Source organism: Crocodylus siamensis, chromosome 7, assembly GCF_052110815.1.
Source record: "Crocodylus siamensis isolate JL-2025a chromosome 7, ASM5211081v1, whole genome shotgun sequence".
NCBI classification, from domain to species: Eukaryota; Metazoa; Chordata; order Crocodylia; family Crocodylidae; genus Crocodylus; species Crocodylus siamensis.
The window spans coordinates 87525252-87545217 of NC_143401.1; the positions used below are offsets into that span (position 1 = coordinate 87525252).

The following is a 19966-nucleotide window of genomic DNA, read 5'->3' on the forward strand; positions in this document are numbered from 1 at the left end:
GTGACTCTTGCAGTAATCTACATCACCTGAATGGCCCCAGATTATTCTATGATCTCTTCTCCTGACCATTTTTTAATATAAGACATACAATATGCAGAGGATTATGGCATATACCTAGTTATTTCCTTTTTAAACCCCCTTTTTCATAAGACTGGATATATTTTTGTGCAACACTGGCACAAATCAGATGAAATGGACTACTATGGGAAATACTCCCTGATAATGGAAATGCTGTTTTAAAATGGACTGGGATGATTTCCAAATGAACATCTCCTTAATGAAGTTGGTATACATACTCATACACTTCTAGCACTTATTTGGCTGGCATTCTGTGAAATGCTAATACAGTGTTTTAATTGAAAGGGGCTGACATTCCCTGCTGAAAATACAAAGCAAAAACTCATGGATTGTCTAGTGTCAGGGCTGTCCAAAGCAACTTGAAAAGAAGCTACCATGCTCGGTGTGGAATGAAGAATAATCACTATTCTGAAGTATAAATTTCATCTGAGATGTCAGATTAAATTGAAAAGAAAATTCATCCGGTAGTATATTAAATTGCCCTTGGCCATGATACTGAAAAGTGGTTTGTCCCAGCAGAACCTATGTTTCTAAATGGGTGTGTGTGGCAATGGGGACCGCTTTCAGGATCAAAGCCTCAGCAATTACCTGTGTGCGTCTTACCTGACTGACCAGGTGGTGGGACTCCTGACGATCCTCTTGGCAGACATAAAAATACAGTAAGGACTGCTGCTTTGTTTCCTGAACAAGGCTCAATGGCAATTGGTTTAGGAGCACCCTGAAAAAGAAGATAATTTTGTAATGTTCAATAAGGACTTGTTTTCCTCATTTTTTTTTTTTTTTTAACTGTGTGGCTTTAAATTAAGGCCCACTGTAATGCTGGTCCACAGTTATTCAAATATATAACCTGCAAAGGCTTCATGGCATACACCAATTTATTTCCTGTTCAAAGCCCTTTTTGGTAAGACTGGATATAGTTTTGTGTAACAAATCTGGCACAGATCAGATGGTTCTCTCTCTCTATTGGTCCCCCCGTCATTAAACAGACTTTAAATGAACCCTAACATGGGCTTGGGGCACATTCCAGTCCTTCATTCCTATGTACATAACACTGTGCATTTCATTAAACAGAAAAAAAATCTGACCATACAGATGAGAACATTTTATTTCTCGCTTTATACCTCAACAATACTCACTGATATCAATTTATTCAGTTATAGCAAAGAGACAGCCACGAGATAACAGGAGAATTTTAGCATTATTACAGCTAGCTCATCTTCCACTCATTCTTCATTTGCTATCATTCCAAAAGGCTTACATTTCTACCATAAGTCACTTAAGAAATCACCTAATAATAGTAATAACAAACAAAAATAAACCTCATAATATTTAAATGAGTCAATAAATAAGCCTAGTCTTTCTCACTTGGATTTTGCTTTGCATCCCACCTGTTTCCTCTATGTCTGCCTTGATTAAATTGTGAGCATTAATTTAGGAACTCTCTAAATATTGTGTTAAGGAATACAATGCTGGCACGTAAATAAGTTAATAACTGTTGGAAAATGCTGGTTTTGTAGTGGAGTCCCTAGTATAGAAAACTCTGACTATACACTTTCTAATGGCAATGGAGTTGTATAGTCATAACACTTTTTCCTATTTATTAACTACATTTATTCATTGACAAGTAACTATCAAAATAAGCTTCTTCCATATATTTCTTGAGTTACCAGGAGTCCAAGTACTAGCAGCTGAATGAATATAGAGCAGCATATGCATGCACAGAGTGATAAGTTTCCAAAATGAATATTTCCAAGTAGTCACGTTTCCATATTATGTGTGTACTATGTGATACAAGAGCACATTTGAGAGCTTAAATGTTTAATCAAGCATTTAAACTAGCTTTGAAAATGTTAGGTTAAAATCAGTGTAAGTGTACAGTTCTTTTCCTTGCTGGCACATTTGTAGAAAGTGTCTGTCATGTTGCAAAGCAAGAGAAAAAAATAGCTGGATGCTTTCATTCAAAACTCAAAGCCATTAATTTACATGCAGTTTTATATATATATATATATATATATATATATATATGCACGTGGTGTTTATATATATAAATATATATATAATTACATGCAGTGTTTTATATATATATTTATAATTACATGCAGTGTTTTTTTTTTTATATATATATATTATATATATATATATGAATTAGTTGACATACATATATAGATAGTATATTTGAATCATCTGACATTTATCTGTAAGTGAAATGATAGTTTAGCTAAATGAAATATGCTGCAAACACTGGAAATAAAGAGATGTAAATCAAGTCCCTTCCATCTTGTACAGCAATGATCATTTGCTATTTTTGTACCTCCAAGTAACCAACACTTGCTACTGTTCAGTGCAGATAAGAATAGAGAGCATTCTGCATTAAATGGAACAACAGATAAATATATTCTTTTCAATACATGAATGATTAATATTTGAAAGAAATTTCAGCAGATGTATTGAAGGGGGCAGTGTCAAAATAATTCAGATGAAAAATGCTGTATCATTTGAAAACTGGCATAATCTAGTGCAATGATTCTGAACCAGTGTACCGTGGTACCCCGAGGTGTCTTGAGACCCATTCAAGGGTGTTGTGGGGTGCCATGCGATGTTAGCACTGGCAGGTGTGAAAACATGATTCAGAAGGAAAAAACCCAGTTTTTCCAAAAGGAATCCCACAGTGTTAAAACCATTTTGACCTGTTGTTGTCTTTCGGAGTTCTTTGCAACAGAACAACTGGTCAAAACCCAAGTGAAAGCTAAGAGATGATATTTTCTGAGGGGTGCCTTGAACCTAAAGAAGGTCGAGAACAGCAAGCAGCATTGCCTGGCGGATGTGTCACTGGACGGGGAGTCAGGCGACTCCAGTTCTATTCTTAGCCCTGTATGTAACTTCTTGTATGACCTTTAGAAATATCTTCCCCATTTTGTTTCTCGTCTCCCTCTTTGTCCGCCTCGTCTATTTGGATTGCAAGCTCCTCCAGCCAGGAAATGTTACTCACGCTGCATTAGCACAATGGGATTCCAATCCCAGTTATGAGCTGTATGCACTACAGAAATACAAACAGTAAATCCATTGTGAAAATTAATTTGCTTCTCTGAATACAGCAAGTCTTTTACTAGATGTTTGCACAGCATTCCTGGCAATGGGGCTTCAAGCCTGACTCGGCATTTCTGTATTACACTTTTAGTAACGAAGTGTTATTGTAAGTAGGAAGAGTTGATGTACACAACCTCTCCTGGATACCCCAGTGTTACCTTTTCTTCCTTACAAAACAAGCAAAACCTCTATTTCTTCTTCCAAAAGTACTTCCAAAGTATGCAGACACATAATCACATTTCTCAGTTTGCCTCCTAATAATTTTCTGAATAGTTACTTGATAACAAGTTAAAATGCTGGTATATTTTTACACTGCTCTTCTATTCTAAAACTTCCTATAAATGGGCACTATCCTTTTCTGCCTGAAGTTTGCATGAATGCATGTAAAAACATGATTATATTATTGTTAACCATTTTCAGCAGAACCTCACCCCCCCCCCAAAAAAAAAGAAAAGAAAAGGAAAGAAAAAACTAGCAGGCATTTTCAATTTTTGCCTCCAAAAATCAGTGTCATGACTGAAAAAGCAGAAGCCCTATCTTACTGTATATCATTTCAGGCTTCTCTAGCAAAAAAACACAGAAGCATAAAGCAAATGATAATAATTTAGATACCCTGAGGTTTGTCAGTTGTTTAAAGATAACTACATAACCATGAATCAAAGTTATTTCACAGTGACATAACATGTTCTCTGAAATGTGCAATTTATCATACATTTTCCACAGCTTTTTTGGAAGAGATAAGGCACATGTTTGTTTGCCCAAAGCACTTAGCTACCATGATTTACTTACTGGAATTGTCATATTTTTTTGTATAAAAAAGTGACTGTTATGTCTTGCCAAAAAGCACCAATAATAATCAGAATTCATAAAACTATCACTGGAAGATATGAAAAACAAACAATTCTCAGACTCAACAACTTAGTCGCTGATGTTGTACACGTTTCTGGGGTTTTTTGTTTTTTTTTAAAGAAGAACGCATTGGGACTCTGCTTCTCATTTTCCAAGATTGTACTTATTTTCAAGCAATATGAAAAAAAGCCTCTCTCTAACTTTACTCTGCTCCTGATGTTCCTCAAATAAACTGGAGAATAAGCTTGTAAGTAGCTTGTCAGAAGACTGCTGGAGTTTATTCAGAGAACGTTTTCGACATTAAAACTTAAACTCACAAAACCACTGTGTAAATGGCCATCAGCTCATCTCATTTCACACCCATTTGTTCCCCAGGAGTTTTCCTCAATGCCTTTTCTAGTATAGTAAAGGGGGCTCAGGGACTTGCCGTTTCTTCTGCTGGAGGAGATTGAAAAGAAAGATTGATAGGAACGTGGCAATGATATTCCTTGCAAATCATTTATCACAGACACAGTGAAAATGAGAACGGCACTATGTAGGGTTGGAAAGGTGAAAAAGTGGAGAAAGAAAAAAAGGAGATGAATGAAACTAACACAGCAAATGGCAAAGCAGCAATAGGGTAACTACGGGGTGGTGGGATGAGTGAGGGCTGCCTTAGGAGGAGCGGGTTGCAAAAATAGTAGTCACTGATGCTGCCAACCAGTCTGCTGTGATTGCCACCACTGCCAGCCTGGCTGCTGCTGCTGCCACCGCCCAGGACACAATACTGTCTGGCTATGCATCTGCACAGAAGAGAAGATAATAAAGAGGGACACTAAGTTGATGGAGGGGGGAGAAGAAAGTAGGAATGAGTGAATGGTAGCACAGATTAAATAAGGTGAGGCAGAACAGAAAAAGGAGAGAACAAGTGTGAGAGGCTGTTTTCACAGGTTGACAATGCACGTTCAAGCCAGCATTCATTTCACTCGAGAGGGAAAAAAAAGTTAGAAGGATCCTTGGCTTGGAGTGAGCACTCTCTCATTTCACCGGGTGACAGGGCTGTCTGCTTAAACCTTCCCATTTCTCCACAAACATTTGCCTTTTGTGCAGGTCCCTGGTGGGTCTAGAGCTACAGAGGGGATGCTAGGGAGATTCTCTGTTCATACCTAGCTTTTACGGTTTAATGCTTTGAGAAAAAATGTACTTTTTCCAGTACAGAGGGGAGATGACAGTGTCGGAAAAAGCATATCCCTTATTCTATTAAAAATACTAGCTCTTAAATTTCTGAGAACAGTCTGATTTACAACCAAAAGAGCATGATGCATAATTTATTCACACATGTACACACACACACACACACACACATATACATATGAATATCTATACACATATCTGTATCTCTCTATCTAGATAGATAGTCATGTTCTGACAAAACTGTTAGACTAGCAGAGTTAAAGCATTGAGATTTTATAACTATCTATGTATCTATCTATCTATCATCTATAAAGCATTGAGATTTTATATCTACCTATCTATCTATCTATCTAGTCATACATGAATCAACATTGAACGACTCCAGCCCAGGAAAAGGCTGGATGTGATGTAAGAGAAATGTTGCCTTCTTCCTTGTGTTGCTCAGTACTGACTCCTCTGGCCATTGCATTTACAGGGTTGTTTGACCTCAGAAGAAGCTGCATCTTGCTATCTGAAGCTGACTGAGTAGATGACAGGAGAAACAGACTTGACAAGTAAAAACAATAAAGAAAGGAGAAAGCAATGCTGGCGGGGCGAAATCTTTGACTTTGTCAGAGGTATGTAAAGGGTCTTCCTGTGCTGAAGAAATTCACAAAGTTGTTGGACTATAAATTCCAATTCGATCATCAATTAAACAGGGTTTGCTGAATTGTACAAAGCCAGAAAACAAAAAGTTATAACAGGTTTTGGCTCAGTCTACAACTCCAAGAAGAGATGTCTTATTTAAGTGCTGAAGAATTTGAATTTTTCAGTACTTAGTAATACTTTTTTCTTCTCGGCCTTTTTGAAGGTAGGTGCATCTCATTTTTAAGAGTGCATTATAAGACAAATAGATCACGTAAGCCTAAATGGTTGCAATCGCATGCCAAAAAAGCAATTAGAAAATTGAATCAAGGAATTAAGGATTAATGTGGGTATGTTATACCTGTCAGCAGTAATAAGTATTTTGACAAGAACAGAATAAAGTTTGACAGTAGGCACAAATACAGATCTGATATATAAATCAAGTATTAAAGATGCAAACAACTATGCATTAATCACTTCAATGTCTCCTAACTAAAATATAGTTTTAATGCCATCCATATAAGAATTTACCCATAAATAAAAGAAGTCTTTTTTTAACAGCTTGACTAACTTATTCTTAGCAGTTTAATGATAATTTATGTTGATGTAAAACTAGTTTTTAAAAGATATTATTAAAACTGAATCTAGTGAATGCCAAATATAATAAACCCAATGGCTTGACAAATACATAATGAAGTCTTCCATTTGGATTAACACTGGGACTCAGCAGCTGGTCCCTGGAGTTAAATGTCCAAGACTCAAGAGGACAGGCAGCGGAAAAATGGAATGCTTTTCCTGTTCATACAGAAAAGAGGAAACAAGATGAGAGAGAATTGAGGTGTTCCTAGTTTTATTCTCTGTATATTTTGTAGGTGCAGAACCAGTGCTCATATCTGTGACACCTAAGCCTTAGATCTAGAAAGAGACTTAGGTACTGAAAGTTGGAGTTAAGCAGAATTTAGGTGCCTAAGACCCAAACTGGAATCCTCCAAACCCAGGCCCAGCTTCTCCCTGATCCCGGGAAGCATCTAAAGTTTGTAGGCATCGAAGTTTGGACATTAAAACTCCTCGGGCACATAAAGTTCTTTGCACGTACGCAGAAGCATTTTTGTACTGAGAAGGCCGAACAGCTGGGTTCCTCCCTCATGCTGAGATCTCTCTGCTTAAGGAGCTCAATCTGCAGTGTTTCTTAGAGCATGTCTGCTAGATGGGCCTCCATGCCAAAAGCAATGGGGACCATTTTATTTTAAAACACAGCTGGAAAAAGGTGGCAGTACTTCTCCCCTCTATTCAATAGTTCTGTAGTTGTAGCCCTCATCAAGGATGTGGGAAAACCACTTAAATTCTCAACTTTGCTTAAGGGGATTCAAGGCCCCATCTCTGAACACCCCAAGAGAGGGCCCGACTAACAAGCTGTCAGACATGCTGGGGGAAGGTGGGGTGGTCTCTGGGATCATAGGATCCTAGGAAAGTAAGGCTGGAAGGGATCTCACAATGTCATCTAGTTCAGCCCCCGGCTCAAGGCAGGATCATCCCTGACTGAACTATTCCAGCCAAGTCTCTGTTTAACCTGCTCTTGAAAATGTCCAGGGATGGAGTTTCCACAGCTTTGCTGCCTAGCCTATTCCAGTGCCTGACCACCCTCATAGTCAGACAGGGGGCCTGTAGACATGCAGGGATGCTGCTCTGCAGTGCATCTGTGCACACTCAGTGAATCAAGTCTGCTGGAGCAACCTCATTAGCACACTCCAGCAGCCACCACGTCTCGCGTATTCAGCGTCCCTATAATTACAGTGCATCCGTGCAGACTCGATTAATCAAGTCTGCTGGAGCATGCCCATTAGCACGCTCCAGCAGCCTCCATGCCTTGCGTATTCACCATTCCTGCACTTTGACACGGCGGTGGGAGTGCTTTAACTAATGCCTGTCAAATGAGGTTTAATTAAAGCATTCCCGCTGCCTTGTTGAAGTGTGGGATCCTGAATAAATGAGATTCTGCGGGCGCTTTAATTACAACAGCTCTTGAAACCACTCTAATTAAAGCAACCCCCCACCATCCCAGGAGCACGTGTAAAGATCCCGAAGTTCCTCCTAGTCTCCAACCTAAATTTCCTCTGCTCCAGCCGGAGGCCATTGCTCCTAGTCCTATCCCCTACAGACACAGAAAAGTCTACCTCCACCCTCTTATGTGTGCATTTGGGGGGGACAGGATCCCTGTTAAAGCTGCTCCAATTTATATGGGATATGTATATATTCACTGGGCTAGAGAAAGCAAACAAGCATAAGTATGAACCCCTACCTTTGTGGGTAGGGTATTTGCCCTGAAGGAGGGAGCCTTGGGATTCAGTGCCCACTTCCATATTTTATCCAAAGACTTAATGTAAAATACAATCTAGCCTGTTAATATAAAAATGGAGTAACTACTAGGAGGGGCATTTCTTCAGGCCATATCCTCCAGTATTAGCTGTGCCTGGCTCTAGGTGTTACAAGGTACTGACTGAAAAAAATATTCTCCTTCAGTGTTCCTAGAATAGCTGTGAAATTATTTTGTGAAGAGTATATCAGCTCCATTGCTGAAACAGCACGGGGCATCTCTAGGATGGTTCCTACACTGGGGGGGCAAGTATGTGAGCCCAGAGCTGATGGCCTATATCTATGCCCTACTCTCTGCTGAATTCAGCCATACAGTGGGAGCCAAAAAAAGAAAAAGGGGGGAAGAAAAAAAGCAGTTCTATACCACAAAAAGGAAAGAAATATAACGTATGTGTTCCCACCTCTCAACCCACGACAAACACATCCTTTCTGTGGTGGAGCTAGCATTGTCCCAGGGTGCTGGAACGCAGAGGATCCTTACAAATGCGAACACCGGTGTAACAAGCTGGTTCTGCATGTTTAGACTATCCACATTATTGTACATGGCCAATGTAATCATTAGTTGCTTATTCTTAATTATTTACTTCTTTAATATGTTTCCCACTCACCCAAAAGTTCTGACTCAATTTTGCTTCTGTAAAATAAAAAAATTACATAATGAATCATTTATGCTTTTAATGAAACTATTATAAATAAATAAAAAAAAAAGCTTTCGCCAAATACCATCTCTGCACCAGAAGGATGTCCTTCAGGAAATATTGCAACAGAATACTTAAGCTAACGACAGAGCCCTGGGCGTTGTTTGGGGCCTGGTACTGGAAACATCAAGAACTCTCTGTAGGCCACTAGGTTTTTAGTCTGATCCATCCACTAATGTTTTCCTTTAATCCGCTGTGTGAAGTTCCCCCCTCGCACAATTACAGCCAGTGGAATGCCTTCTTCCAGACTAACCTACGAGAACGGTACGGAGCCTAATTATCATCGATACTTTGCAGAATGCCGTAGCTTTTTTCAGCCGTGGATTTCTCAGTGATTTACAACTTTAATTAATTAAGCCCTACTAACCCATATGAGGTAGGTAAGTGTTATTATCCAATTTAAAGCAATGATGTGCTAGAGGAGATTCTCTTAAGCTTTTTCTTAAAAATTCTGCCACCAAGCTAAAGAAAGGACTGAGATGATTTCCCTGCCTTTGCAACTAAATCACCCAGCCAGAGAAGATTTATCCCTGGGGCTCTAACAATACCTTTGAAAAGCATATTTTTGCCTTCAGAATGCACCAATTTGCCCTTATGGAAAATTTCTAGAGTATTTAATAGGGTTGAAGCCAATAGGGCTTATAAAAATATAATGGAACGCTATAGAAATTATGCTAAACCCCTATAATAGAGAGTTTAATAGAGAATGATATCCCCTCTACAGGGGTTTTGAATTTTTCTTTTAGTGGGATATAATTCTCTATTACATTCTGTAGGGTGGTTCAAAACATCTATAAATTTTTATAATGTTCCAAGAGTTTCAATAGTATTTTTCTGTAAGAAAATACCAGGTATTTAACAAGTAAAAACAAAGCCCACGCAGCAGTGGAGACTCCCAGACTTTTCTCTACATTCCCCCTCCCTTCTCCCTTCCCCCTGCCTCATTTCAAATTTCGCTACTTGACAAATGCGCTATTCACTGAAGTGACACCAATGTGAGTTTGTTTGCCAGGTGGTATGTGTTTGCCTGCTCCCTCCTGGGCTACAGAATTAAGAAAAGGAAATAAATTAACAGATTTCCTAGCCCCTCATTCTTCCTCATTAGAGGCTTGTGCACTGCTGGTGCGTGGATTTGAGCATAGGCAAACGGAGCTAAGTTTGTTAGAGACTCTAGCTGAAATATCGGCAGCTCATCGTGCAAAAGGGTGATTTACCTCTGGCCAAGGTCACGCACAGCTACATTATCCACGGTCTCTTATTCCGTTAACAGCTACCTGTATCCTGGGTTGCAGAACTGAAGAGGAAGCAGAGTCCTGAGAGCCACTCTCTTCCGGCAAATGCATGGAAGAGGCTGGGGAAACTGTGGCGACCTTGTTCTGTCTTGTCGACCCAATAGCCAAGGTAACAATCCCAGGCTACCATGAAGAGCTGCGTGGGCTCAGCACCGTGTAACGTATTTTGGAGCAGTGCACGCTGGGATGCAGACTGTGACACTGAGTCTGAATCTGCTTTCTTGATTACTCCTGAGGCAACCCGTCTACTTGCTGCCCTTTGCTCACAGCAGATGAGAAAGCTGTTGCTGTTCCCGTTGATCAAGTCAGAGGTCCTCCCTAATAGTCTCCTGCCCTGACCGCTAGCGCACAGATCTCACTTTGGCCCCCCAGAATCACTAAAAATAAGTAAAGTTGTACTGCTATTTAGAAAAATCTATGCCAGGCTCAAAGACAGAAAAGTAAGTGCCCTGGAATTATTGGGTAGCTTTTTCACTGCCAGCAAAATTGGAAAGGAAATGTAGTATACCATAAGTCATCCAAAATAGACTTTTAGTGAACTTTTCTACAGCAATGTTCTTTTGTAACCTTCTGACCATATAGCCTATGCCCAGTGAATGGTAAATTAAAACATTCATACCTGGAACTGTAATAATAAAATAAGGGAACTAAATCAAGACACACTGTGAAAACGAACTGTCAGCAGAAGGGATTAAAGTGCAAACTTGGCAATATTCTCAATGCAGAAAAAAAAAATGCTAATGGCACTGGCATAACAAATGACTTTCTGCCATGACAACTATACAGATCACAGCCTATTGAATGAAGAGAAAACACGGACCAAAGCTCTGAGAGAATGAGATAGCTTTTATTCTTATTGCCTTTGTCCTGTTCTAAGGGCAGATCTATCTACCACCGCCTACAATGGCCCGAAATATTTTTTTCTAATAGGTTAAGAAGAATTTCTGAGTGTGTAGCATATTCGCACTTGTGGCCACATGTGTTTGGATCCTGTGGGTCTAATTATAGTTGCTCCAACCAAATAATGATGGTGAAGGGAGAGACCATGAGAAAGTTTTTAATGTAGTAGGGAATGAGGAGAAAAGAAGAATTATGCTGCCTGTTCTAGTAACAGCAGTAAGTATGAAGTAAAATGGTATTGTTGGTACGATGTCTCATTGTTTTTTCTGCAAAACAGCTTAAGCATTATACTACCTCCTGTTACCCCCTGGGATTTATTCTACCTGGAAATTGAATTGGGTCCCAGTTAATTCAAATCTCAAAAATATTCTGAATTATAAAAGGTACAGGTCACCAAAAATAAACTCTAGGGGCATGCCCCCATGAGTGGGAATGTGCGTTCCCTGGGGACAGCTAGCAGTGACACACATTTGTGCCACTGCTAGCTGTCCTTGGGGAACTCCCCTGCACAACTGTGGGATGTTGCCCAAGGTGGGACAGGGGAAACCGGGGCCAGCAGCTGGGCTGGGCCCAGCAGCTTTACCTGTGACCCTAGGGGCCTCCTGGGGTACCAGCAGTAGCGATCTGGGAATGCAGAGCCTGGCTGGCAGCAGAAGCATGGCTCTGGCTGGCCAGGCTCTGGTATTGTTTTTTCTGGTGCGGGTTTGTTTGACACCAGCGTCTAATGGTGTCAATAAAACCCACTGCACTGCAAATTAGCAGCATGGAGAACACCTGCATATGTCGTGCATGCGGTCCATGGCACTGCAAACTATACGTGTATTCTCATCTGGATGTGCCCTAAGAGTCAGATCCTCCACTGGCACACGTCAACATAACACCACTGATATCAATGCAACTACATCAATTGATGTCAGCTGGGAGTGTGATCGTTCAATACCATATTTTCTCATGTGCAACATACCTCTTAATATAAGTCACACCGTATTTTTGAAAGGCAGAATGAAGAAGAAAAGATTTTTCCACAGCTTTGGCTGCAGAGCCTAATCAGAGACCAGAGACAGAGCCTAATCTTCAGTTGAATCACCTTCTCTTCCTACTTAATGCAACCCGGGTACAACCAATGGCGTGCCCTATTCTCAATCGAATGGCAGGAGGGGGTGCTGTGAGAGGGATGCCACAATTTCGAGCAGATCCCTCTTTCCTCTGTAGAGTTAGCTCAAGCCCAAAGTTCTTAACTATATACGATATATTGAGTTACTAACTATACGTATATAAAACTCCTCAAGACAGATATAATTACAGATATAGATACAAATATACATCTAAAGGTCAGTTAGCTGAAGGAAGTCGGCCCTAGGGAGGGCATTCGGGGAAGTACCCATGCCTCAGGCCCAAAAGAGGGGTGGATGCCAGGACATTCAATCCAGCAAGTTTATACTGCAAGTGGGTTAGCTAATAAAGACATCCTTACAGAGCCCATTATATAGAATTAACACGCCCAACTATTTATAGCACCAACAATAACAATAGATACTGAATAGGAAACATAACCACACCAGATATTAGATGCACCCTATATGGGTTCCAACCACTTGGTCCCTCAAATGGGATAGGGTCTTCTCCCCCTATGCCCACTACCCCCAGGGTCCCTTGCCCAGGGGCACCTTCCCTGAGGGACCCAGGTTCCCGGTAACTCACGGTCCTTCCTCTGCAGGCTCACTGGCCTTGAGTTGAGGGTTCTTCCCTCTGGGCCCTGGGCCCCGCATTGGGCACCCGGGGAGCCCCTATGGGAGCTGAGCCCTCACTGGCTCTGGTTCCCTAGCCTCATGCCAGGGGTCTTTCCCCTTCCCAGGCCCTGCTCTGGACACCAGGGCTCTTTTATTTTAATTCTGAGCCACACTGCGGGCTCTGGTTATCCAGCCTAGAGCTGGGGCTAACTTAAACACCCTTAAGCTGCTCCCAGGGCTGACTCTCTGTGTGCCAACGTGCGCACTATGTGGGGCCTGAGCAGCCTTGAGCTCCTCCCAAGGCTGGCTCTCCATGCACTGATCCATGCATCATCGAGGCTCAGGCAGGGTCCAGATGATGGTCTTCTCTGGAGCTCCTCTCTCCTCGCCATCCCTTGCTGCATCTGCCCAGCATGCTAAGCATGCTGAGCTTTTATTTACACCGGAGGCCCCAACCCTGAAGTCTGCTGGACCTGCAAAGCGCAGTTTTCAATCAGGTCCAGGGGCTCCTTGCATCCTCCCCACCCCAAGCAGGGGTGGAGCAAGCCCCTCCCAGCCATTACCTGATGGGTGGAAATGTTCCACCAATCTGAAGTGTCCTTCTCCAAGCCGGGCTTGCCCAGCAAAAGCAGCGAGCCTGCCACATTAACTAATGCTGAAATCCTAGCTGCTGGTAAAGGCCAGTTTCCATGGGTAGATCTATGATTTTGAAAAGAGCTACAGCATCCCCAAGGCTGTGAAATAGGAGAGAGACTGGGAACAGCTAGTAGTAGGGGTGCACCAATAAAGTTGTTTTGGACCAATACTGATTGCTGATTATTAATGAACCATATCGGTTGATACTGGCACAATTGCCAATATGCAGTCTGGCAGCTTAGAGAACAGTGTCTGGCTGGTAAGTCTGTTGGGGTTGGGGATGAGGTGGGGAGGGAAGGGGATGGAGCAAAAGCAGGCTGGGGCAAGAGCCAGTGCAGGGCTCTTCCCAGCAGGGGGTTGGGCCCAGCAGGGGGTTGTGGCGGGCAGCAGTGGCACTGGGAGAGAGAACTACAGCGGGGCTACAGTCACTCCAGAATTTTCCATAGTCCCCTCCCCCTCAAAGTCCCCTCCCACCACTGCTGCTGCCCACCCCAAGTGCAGCCCCAGCTCAACCCCCCCTGCCAGGAACAGCTTGGCATCCCGCCCCCCATGCACCTCTAGTTAGCAGATAGCAAAATTTCCACAAGAAAGATGACCTTAATTAGTGGTACATGATCAGTAAAAAAGAGAGACAATCACTAATAGCTCTGGAGTGAACAGCAATGAGCTGTTAAATCAAACGACTCCCTTAGCTGCCTGAATAGTAATGCCATCGCTGCTGCACTGTGCAATAGGAATCAAAGGGTGCTTCTATCTCAGGCAGAAAATCATCTTCCCTGCTTAATACATGCAACCTAACTTTGGGAAGATGTGTGTTGTATGTAAAAAATTCATTTCCGATATCCTGCATATATTTAAATCCAAGCATCTGCAATTAATGATGCTTTCAAAATGTGCTCCCTTTACAATGATTATTTTACATTATTCTGTATCTGTATGCATGTGTGTGTGTGCGCGTGCCTTAATACTATTTGCAGCAATATTTTTAAAAGTCTCTGCATTAGTCCCAGAATATTTAGATAATGCAGAATTCAACAAAAATACATTGCTCCAAGCCTGCCATTAGCTCTAAAGAACAACTTGTTCACTCTCACAAACAAATTACAACTAGCGTTATAGATATAATCCCTTTACCCTAATTATAGTTACATCTCTTTATTAATCCCCAATTTGGGCCTGTTAATTATCATTATTTTAATTTTTACTATTTAATTCAAGAGATTCACTATAGTCATAGTTATGCCACATTCACAAACAAAAATGTGTTAGTTTCATGGACGTTTCCTCCCTTAAATTTTAAATTGTAAATGTGACAACTGCATGAAAATCTGTCAAAATTCACGCTTTTACCATGCTTCAATGTATAAGACACCTTTACTCAAAAACAGGCTCATTTTCATCACAAATTGATCATTTTTGATAAAATACAGCCTGATTTTCAACCACAAGTGAGCTGACTTTTGCTTAAAATTTCATGTCTTAGTGAATTTTTCAGTAGAACTGACCGCTCAATCCTGAGTCTCCATTGGATTAAATTTCAAGTTGTTTTGCATTTCATGTAATATATTCTTCACACTTATAACTAAAATGCTTTCTCTCTGCCTATTTCTACACATTGCCATCACCAGCAGTTTAAGCAGCGAATGGCTTTGTGCTGTACTGTAACACTGGAACACAATTTAGATTTTTATTATCTATATTCTTGAATTTATTCTGAAGATTACTGGTATTACGCTAATGCTACAAGTTTTCCAGTTACTATAAAACATCCTTTCCTTGCTTCCTGCCTCCCCAGTCTTATTGTGCTTAGCATTGTTTCTTTGTCACGGAAAAAAATGGCACATATCAAATGTCACTGGCTAACCCAATCAGCAGAAGGAGCAGGATCCTATTTACTTAAACAAGGGTTGAGATTTGAAATCAATCATCAAGCAGACGTTATTTGTGAAATTGAAAGTATTCATGATGATGATTGTTACTATAGAAACCAAGCATTGTAAAATATTCCAAACAAGCACTCCTTTACTGGCTACCAGTATAACCACAGTAGACCGCACAACTCCACACCAAGTTGTCAGCTTTGCATATTTTCTTTCTGGGTATGTGCTTTCAGTGGTAAACAGCAATGCAGGATTTCTATAGGCCTTTTAAGATACTGTATTGCTGCCAGTACGAGTCACCCATTAAATGACACATACTGTACTCATTCAACACTAAAATTTAGCCTGCTTCATTTTCCTCTTCCTGTAGGTAGCCACTCAAATCAGTGGTTCCCTGTTCAGCAACAGTGAAAAACAGGAACCCACTGCTAATTCCTGTGGTTAGATCAACAGCATGAAAACAACAGCGGATACTGAATGCCAGCCTCAGCCTCTTTAGCAACTTAACTATTCATTCTCAATTGCTTTTGTGAAACGTATGTGTCAATCAAGAAAACTTCTTCAAGTGACTAGTCAGCTCCTCCCAAAACTTTTAAAATGAGCTTTTTAATTATTGGTTATACAATGAGAAAACAAAAGATGAAATTCTGGCCCTGTTCAAGTTATGGGAATGTTGCCACTGAATTCCATTAAGCCAGAATTTCATGCAAGCAAGGGTATAAATCCTATCCTTCCCTCTAGTTACAACTAAATTAGCCAGCTAAGGGACATTTTGTAATTACAATGGAGTTTCTCCAAAGTGTGTGCATAAGGCTCCGCAGGTGCAGTCATGCTTAGGTGGTTCAGTATTCTACCTTACGGAACAGAGGAGTTGGTGCTCTTGCTGACAGCGGTATGAGAGAATTGGCTCCAAAGGAATTTTTTTACAGCGTTAAACCATTATATGACCATTTGGAAATGCCCACTTTTCTCCTAATATGGATCATTCTTCCAGCTTGCTCCTCATGGCTAGGGATAGACTTTCAAAAAGCCTGAGCCTGAACTGATTCCATCTTTGAAGGTTAGTCTACCCTGGCTAGGTTGAAACGGTTTGTAACTGGACAGACATCCCAGAAATGCAGGCATGTGGCCACAGTGGCTCAGCCTAGGAGCCGGAGGGGCCCTAGAGCATCCCTCCCTTCCCCTCCACCATGCTGAGCTGAAGGGAGTGTGGCCAGACCCCAGCAGAACACTCTGATTAGGGAGGGGTCTCCTGCCACCTCCAAGCATCCCAGCAGGGAATTGATAACAGTGTTTATCACCCCATCAGAAAACAAAGTCTCTCTCCATTAGTTCAAGCTCTTCTTAAACAACTTTTCCATGGAAGAAACTGGTCCCCAACAGCACAGACTGTAGCCAGCGTGTGGTATGCTAGGGGAAACCAGGCAGACTCATGCAGTCTCTGCCAGAGCTGCAGCCAGGGAGCAGATGGGAGGAGCCAGCTCTGCTGTGGAGCAGAGAGCCCCGCTCAGCCCAGAGAGCATGCTGGGATGCTGGGGAAGTCTGGGACAGACATTGCATAAGCTGTTTTGACCCAAATCAGTGAAGTCAGATACTACATTCAATCAGGTTTATCTCAAATTAGTTTCAGCCATTTTCAATCTGGTTTACGTGCACTGAACATCTGATCTGTTACAGGTTTAAACCAGTTTCTGATCACTTAAACTGGTTTATGTGTAATGTCTGTCCCTAGCCTATACCACCTTTCCAAGAGAAACTCTCTAAAAAGGAAAACCACTATTAAAATTTCACAATATAGACATCTCTGTGGCAAACATAGTACCAGCTGTCAATGGGGGGAGTTAAGGTTCCAAGGCAGCTTTCATTACAACTATATTTTCATATGCTTATGACTTCTTCAAATCTTTATGATTAGTTTCTTCTTGAATGTGAAGATTATATCTATATCTATGTGAAAAACCATTTTACTTATAGCTGAAATACTGAGAAATGAAACCACTGTTCTTAACTGTAAGGAAATTCTGATCTCCCACACTGATAGATTTTAAAACTTGGCATTGACAAACCACAGTGAGGATATATGCCTGCGTTTAGTTTAAAAAATATATACTTTTATGAAAGAAGTCGTATGAAAATTAAGAGCTTGTAAAGGGATAGGAAAATGTACAGAAACACATGGTGTTATTTGGTGGGTTTTCCCCAAGACAGAGATATTCTAGTTTCTCCAAAACAGTGCTACTAAAGGTTGTGAATACTTTTAGAATGAAAGAGCACAACTAAAATTGTTAACTGGCTCTGGCTGCTGTGATATGGGCTGTCTGCACCATTTATGATGGAGATAATAAAAATAGCCATAAAAAAATTTAAGAGCGGGGAATGTGTGTAAAGGATATTCCTGAAATAGATGACAGATAAAGCAGAAGTACTTCAGCCATGTTTCATGAAGATAGGGTACCAATTTAGAAACAGTGATTGCGTAAGACTGAATACCAGGAATGCAATTAACACACGGCAAATGTCCTGATGGATCAACATCACAGAAAGGAAAGAGGCTAAATTAATTGCTTTACTTAAAGGAAGGTGTAAAAGCTCAGAGAGTACACATGCTACCTTCTGAAGGACAGTTACCCACACTTAGAAGTCCAGGGTAATAATTTAATTGTAGGACACAAATATTCTCCCCCCGCAACACCTTGGTAAGGCCCAATAAAGGATGTAAAAATAGATGTAAACTAGACTTGTACACAATTATCTGGGAAGAGATATCAAGTGGGGTTCCCCAGGGGTCTGCCTTGGGCCTGATATCGTTTAATATCTTCATTAATGATTTTGACAGTGGGATTGAGTGCACCAAGTTAGGTGGCGTTGCAGACACTCTAGAGGGTAAGGCTACGATCTAGAGTGATGTGGATAGACTGAACAAATGGTCCATAATCAACCACATGAGATTCAACAAGGACAAGGGCAAAGTCTTGCACTTGGGATGGTATAAATGCATGCACAAATGCTGACTGAGGAATGACTGGCTAGGCTGCAGGACTCCAGGGAAGGATCTGGGGGTTACAGTAGTAGACCATAAACTGAATACGAGCTAAAAGTGTGTTCTTGTCGCAAAAGGCCAACAGTATACCGAGTATATTAACAGGACTCTTGCTTGTGGTGGCATAGGGTGCTTGCTGCATGCCTGGAGGGGACTGCACCATTCTTTGTGGCACTGGGCCACCCACCTTCTGTGGTGGGACAGAGGCAGCACAAGTTTTCCCCTGCTGCTGCAAAGACTCCTGGGCAGGGAGCAGGCATCGAACACCATTCCACTTGATTCACTTGTCTTCTCTGCCCTCTAGAAACACTGATAGGTGGGGTGTTGCCCTGCCCAGCCCCTATGGCCAGGCAGGGGTGGCACAGAGCTTCCTCTGTCACAGTAGACTCCTAGTGAGCAAGATCCCTGATGCCCCCCAAAGTAGGCACCTGGGACAGGTGCTCCCGTCACCCTACCCTAGTTATGCAACTTGTCACTTGCAAATCAGGGGAAGTGATTCTTCCACTCTCTTCACCACTAGAGAGGCTTTACCTGGAGTAATGTGTCCAGGTTTGGGCCCCATACTGGACAGTTGGGCAGGATGTGGAAAGTTTGTAAACAGGAATAAAAATGATTAGAGGCCTGGAAGACATGGATTATGAGGAAAGACTAAAATCACTAGGGCTGTTTAGTCTGAAGAGAAGACTACGGAGGAATTTGATAACAGTCTTTAAACACCTGAAGGTGCTCAAAAAGAAGGTGGAAACTGTTTTTTTTCTAGTGCCATAGAGGACAGGGCTAGGACCAGTGGCCTTAAGATGCAGCAGAGGAAGTAGGAGATTAGGAGGAGCTTCCTGACTATAAGGATGGTGAGGCATTGGGATAGGCTACCAAGAAAAGTTGTGGAATCTCCATCCCTGGAAATTTTCAAAAGCAGGTTGGACAGACACTTGGCTGGAAAGGTTTAGTCCGCAATGGTCTTATTTTGAGCTGGGACCTGAACTAGATGATCTTGTGGGGTCTCTTGCAGCCCTTACTTTCCTATCATCCTATGATCCAAGCAAAGCTTCTTTCTTTTTCTCCAGACACAAATAAATATAAATGAACATAACTGGGCATGGGGGTATGCTAATGAGACACCAGCCCCAGATGCCAACTATGAAGAGACACCAGAATCCCCCCAGGAGTCTTTTCCATGGCAGAGGCAGCCCTGCACCTAGAGGTATATCTGTGGGGCAAGTGGATGAGTAGAATGGTAATTCTGTCCCCTGTGGGGGAGTTTTTTCTCATAGTAGACACTGCCCTGTACTAAATACTGCATTTGGGGTATGAGGGGAAGTGAATGGGGCTGCAGAGATAGCTCCTAGGGAGACTGCCATGGGGCTGCTGCTGCTAGACTCTCTCTTTCCCTCTGCCGGTGCTGCTTAGGATCTCTGCACAGGGATGGCAGTTGTAGCACAGTTGGCTATAGCAGCAGCAGCACCACCACCACCTGCTTTCCCTGTGCATCAAATCTGGGCAGGTAGGACTTTCCTTCCACTCTGTAAGGAATATATTAGAGGCCTTGGCATACTTGTTTCCATCTTGTATACTTCCTCCACTATATAAAGGTTGGAACAAACTTAGG

At 41.8% G+C, this 19966-nt stretch overlaps 1 protein-coding gene across 4 annotated transcripts in view; it reads right to left on the bottom strand.

Annotated features, from left to right (window-relative positions):
* ATRNL1 (attractin like 1) overlaps positions 1 to 19966 on the bottom strand; it is a 1104086-nt gene that overhangs the window by 224523 nt on the left and 859597 nt on the right. For all 4 annotated transcript variants that reach the window (XM_090056522.1, XM_090056523.1, XM_090056521.1 and 1 more), the window contains one exon: positions 682 to 796. In XM_090056522.1, the coding sequence (XP_089912648.1) occupies positions 682 to 796 (115 nt within the window). The remainder of the gene's footprint in view (positions 1 to 681; positions 797 to 19966) is intronic.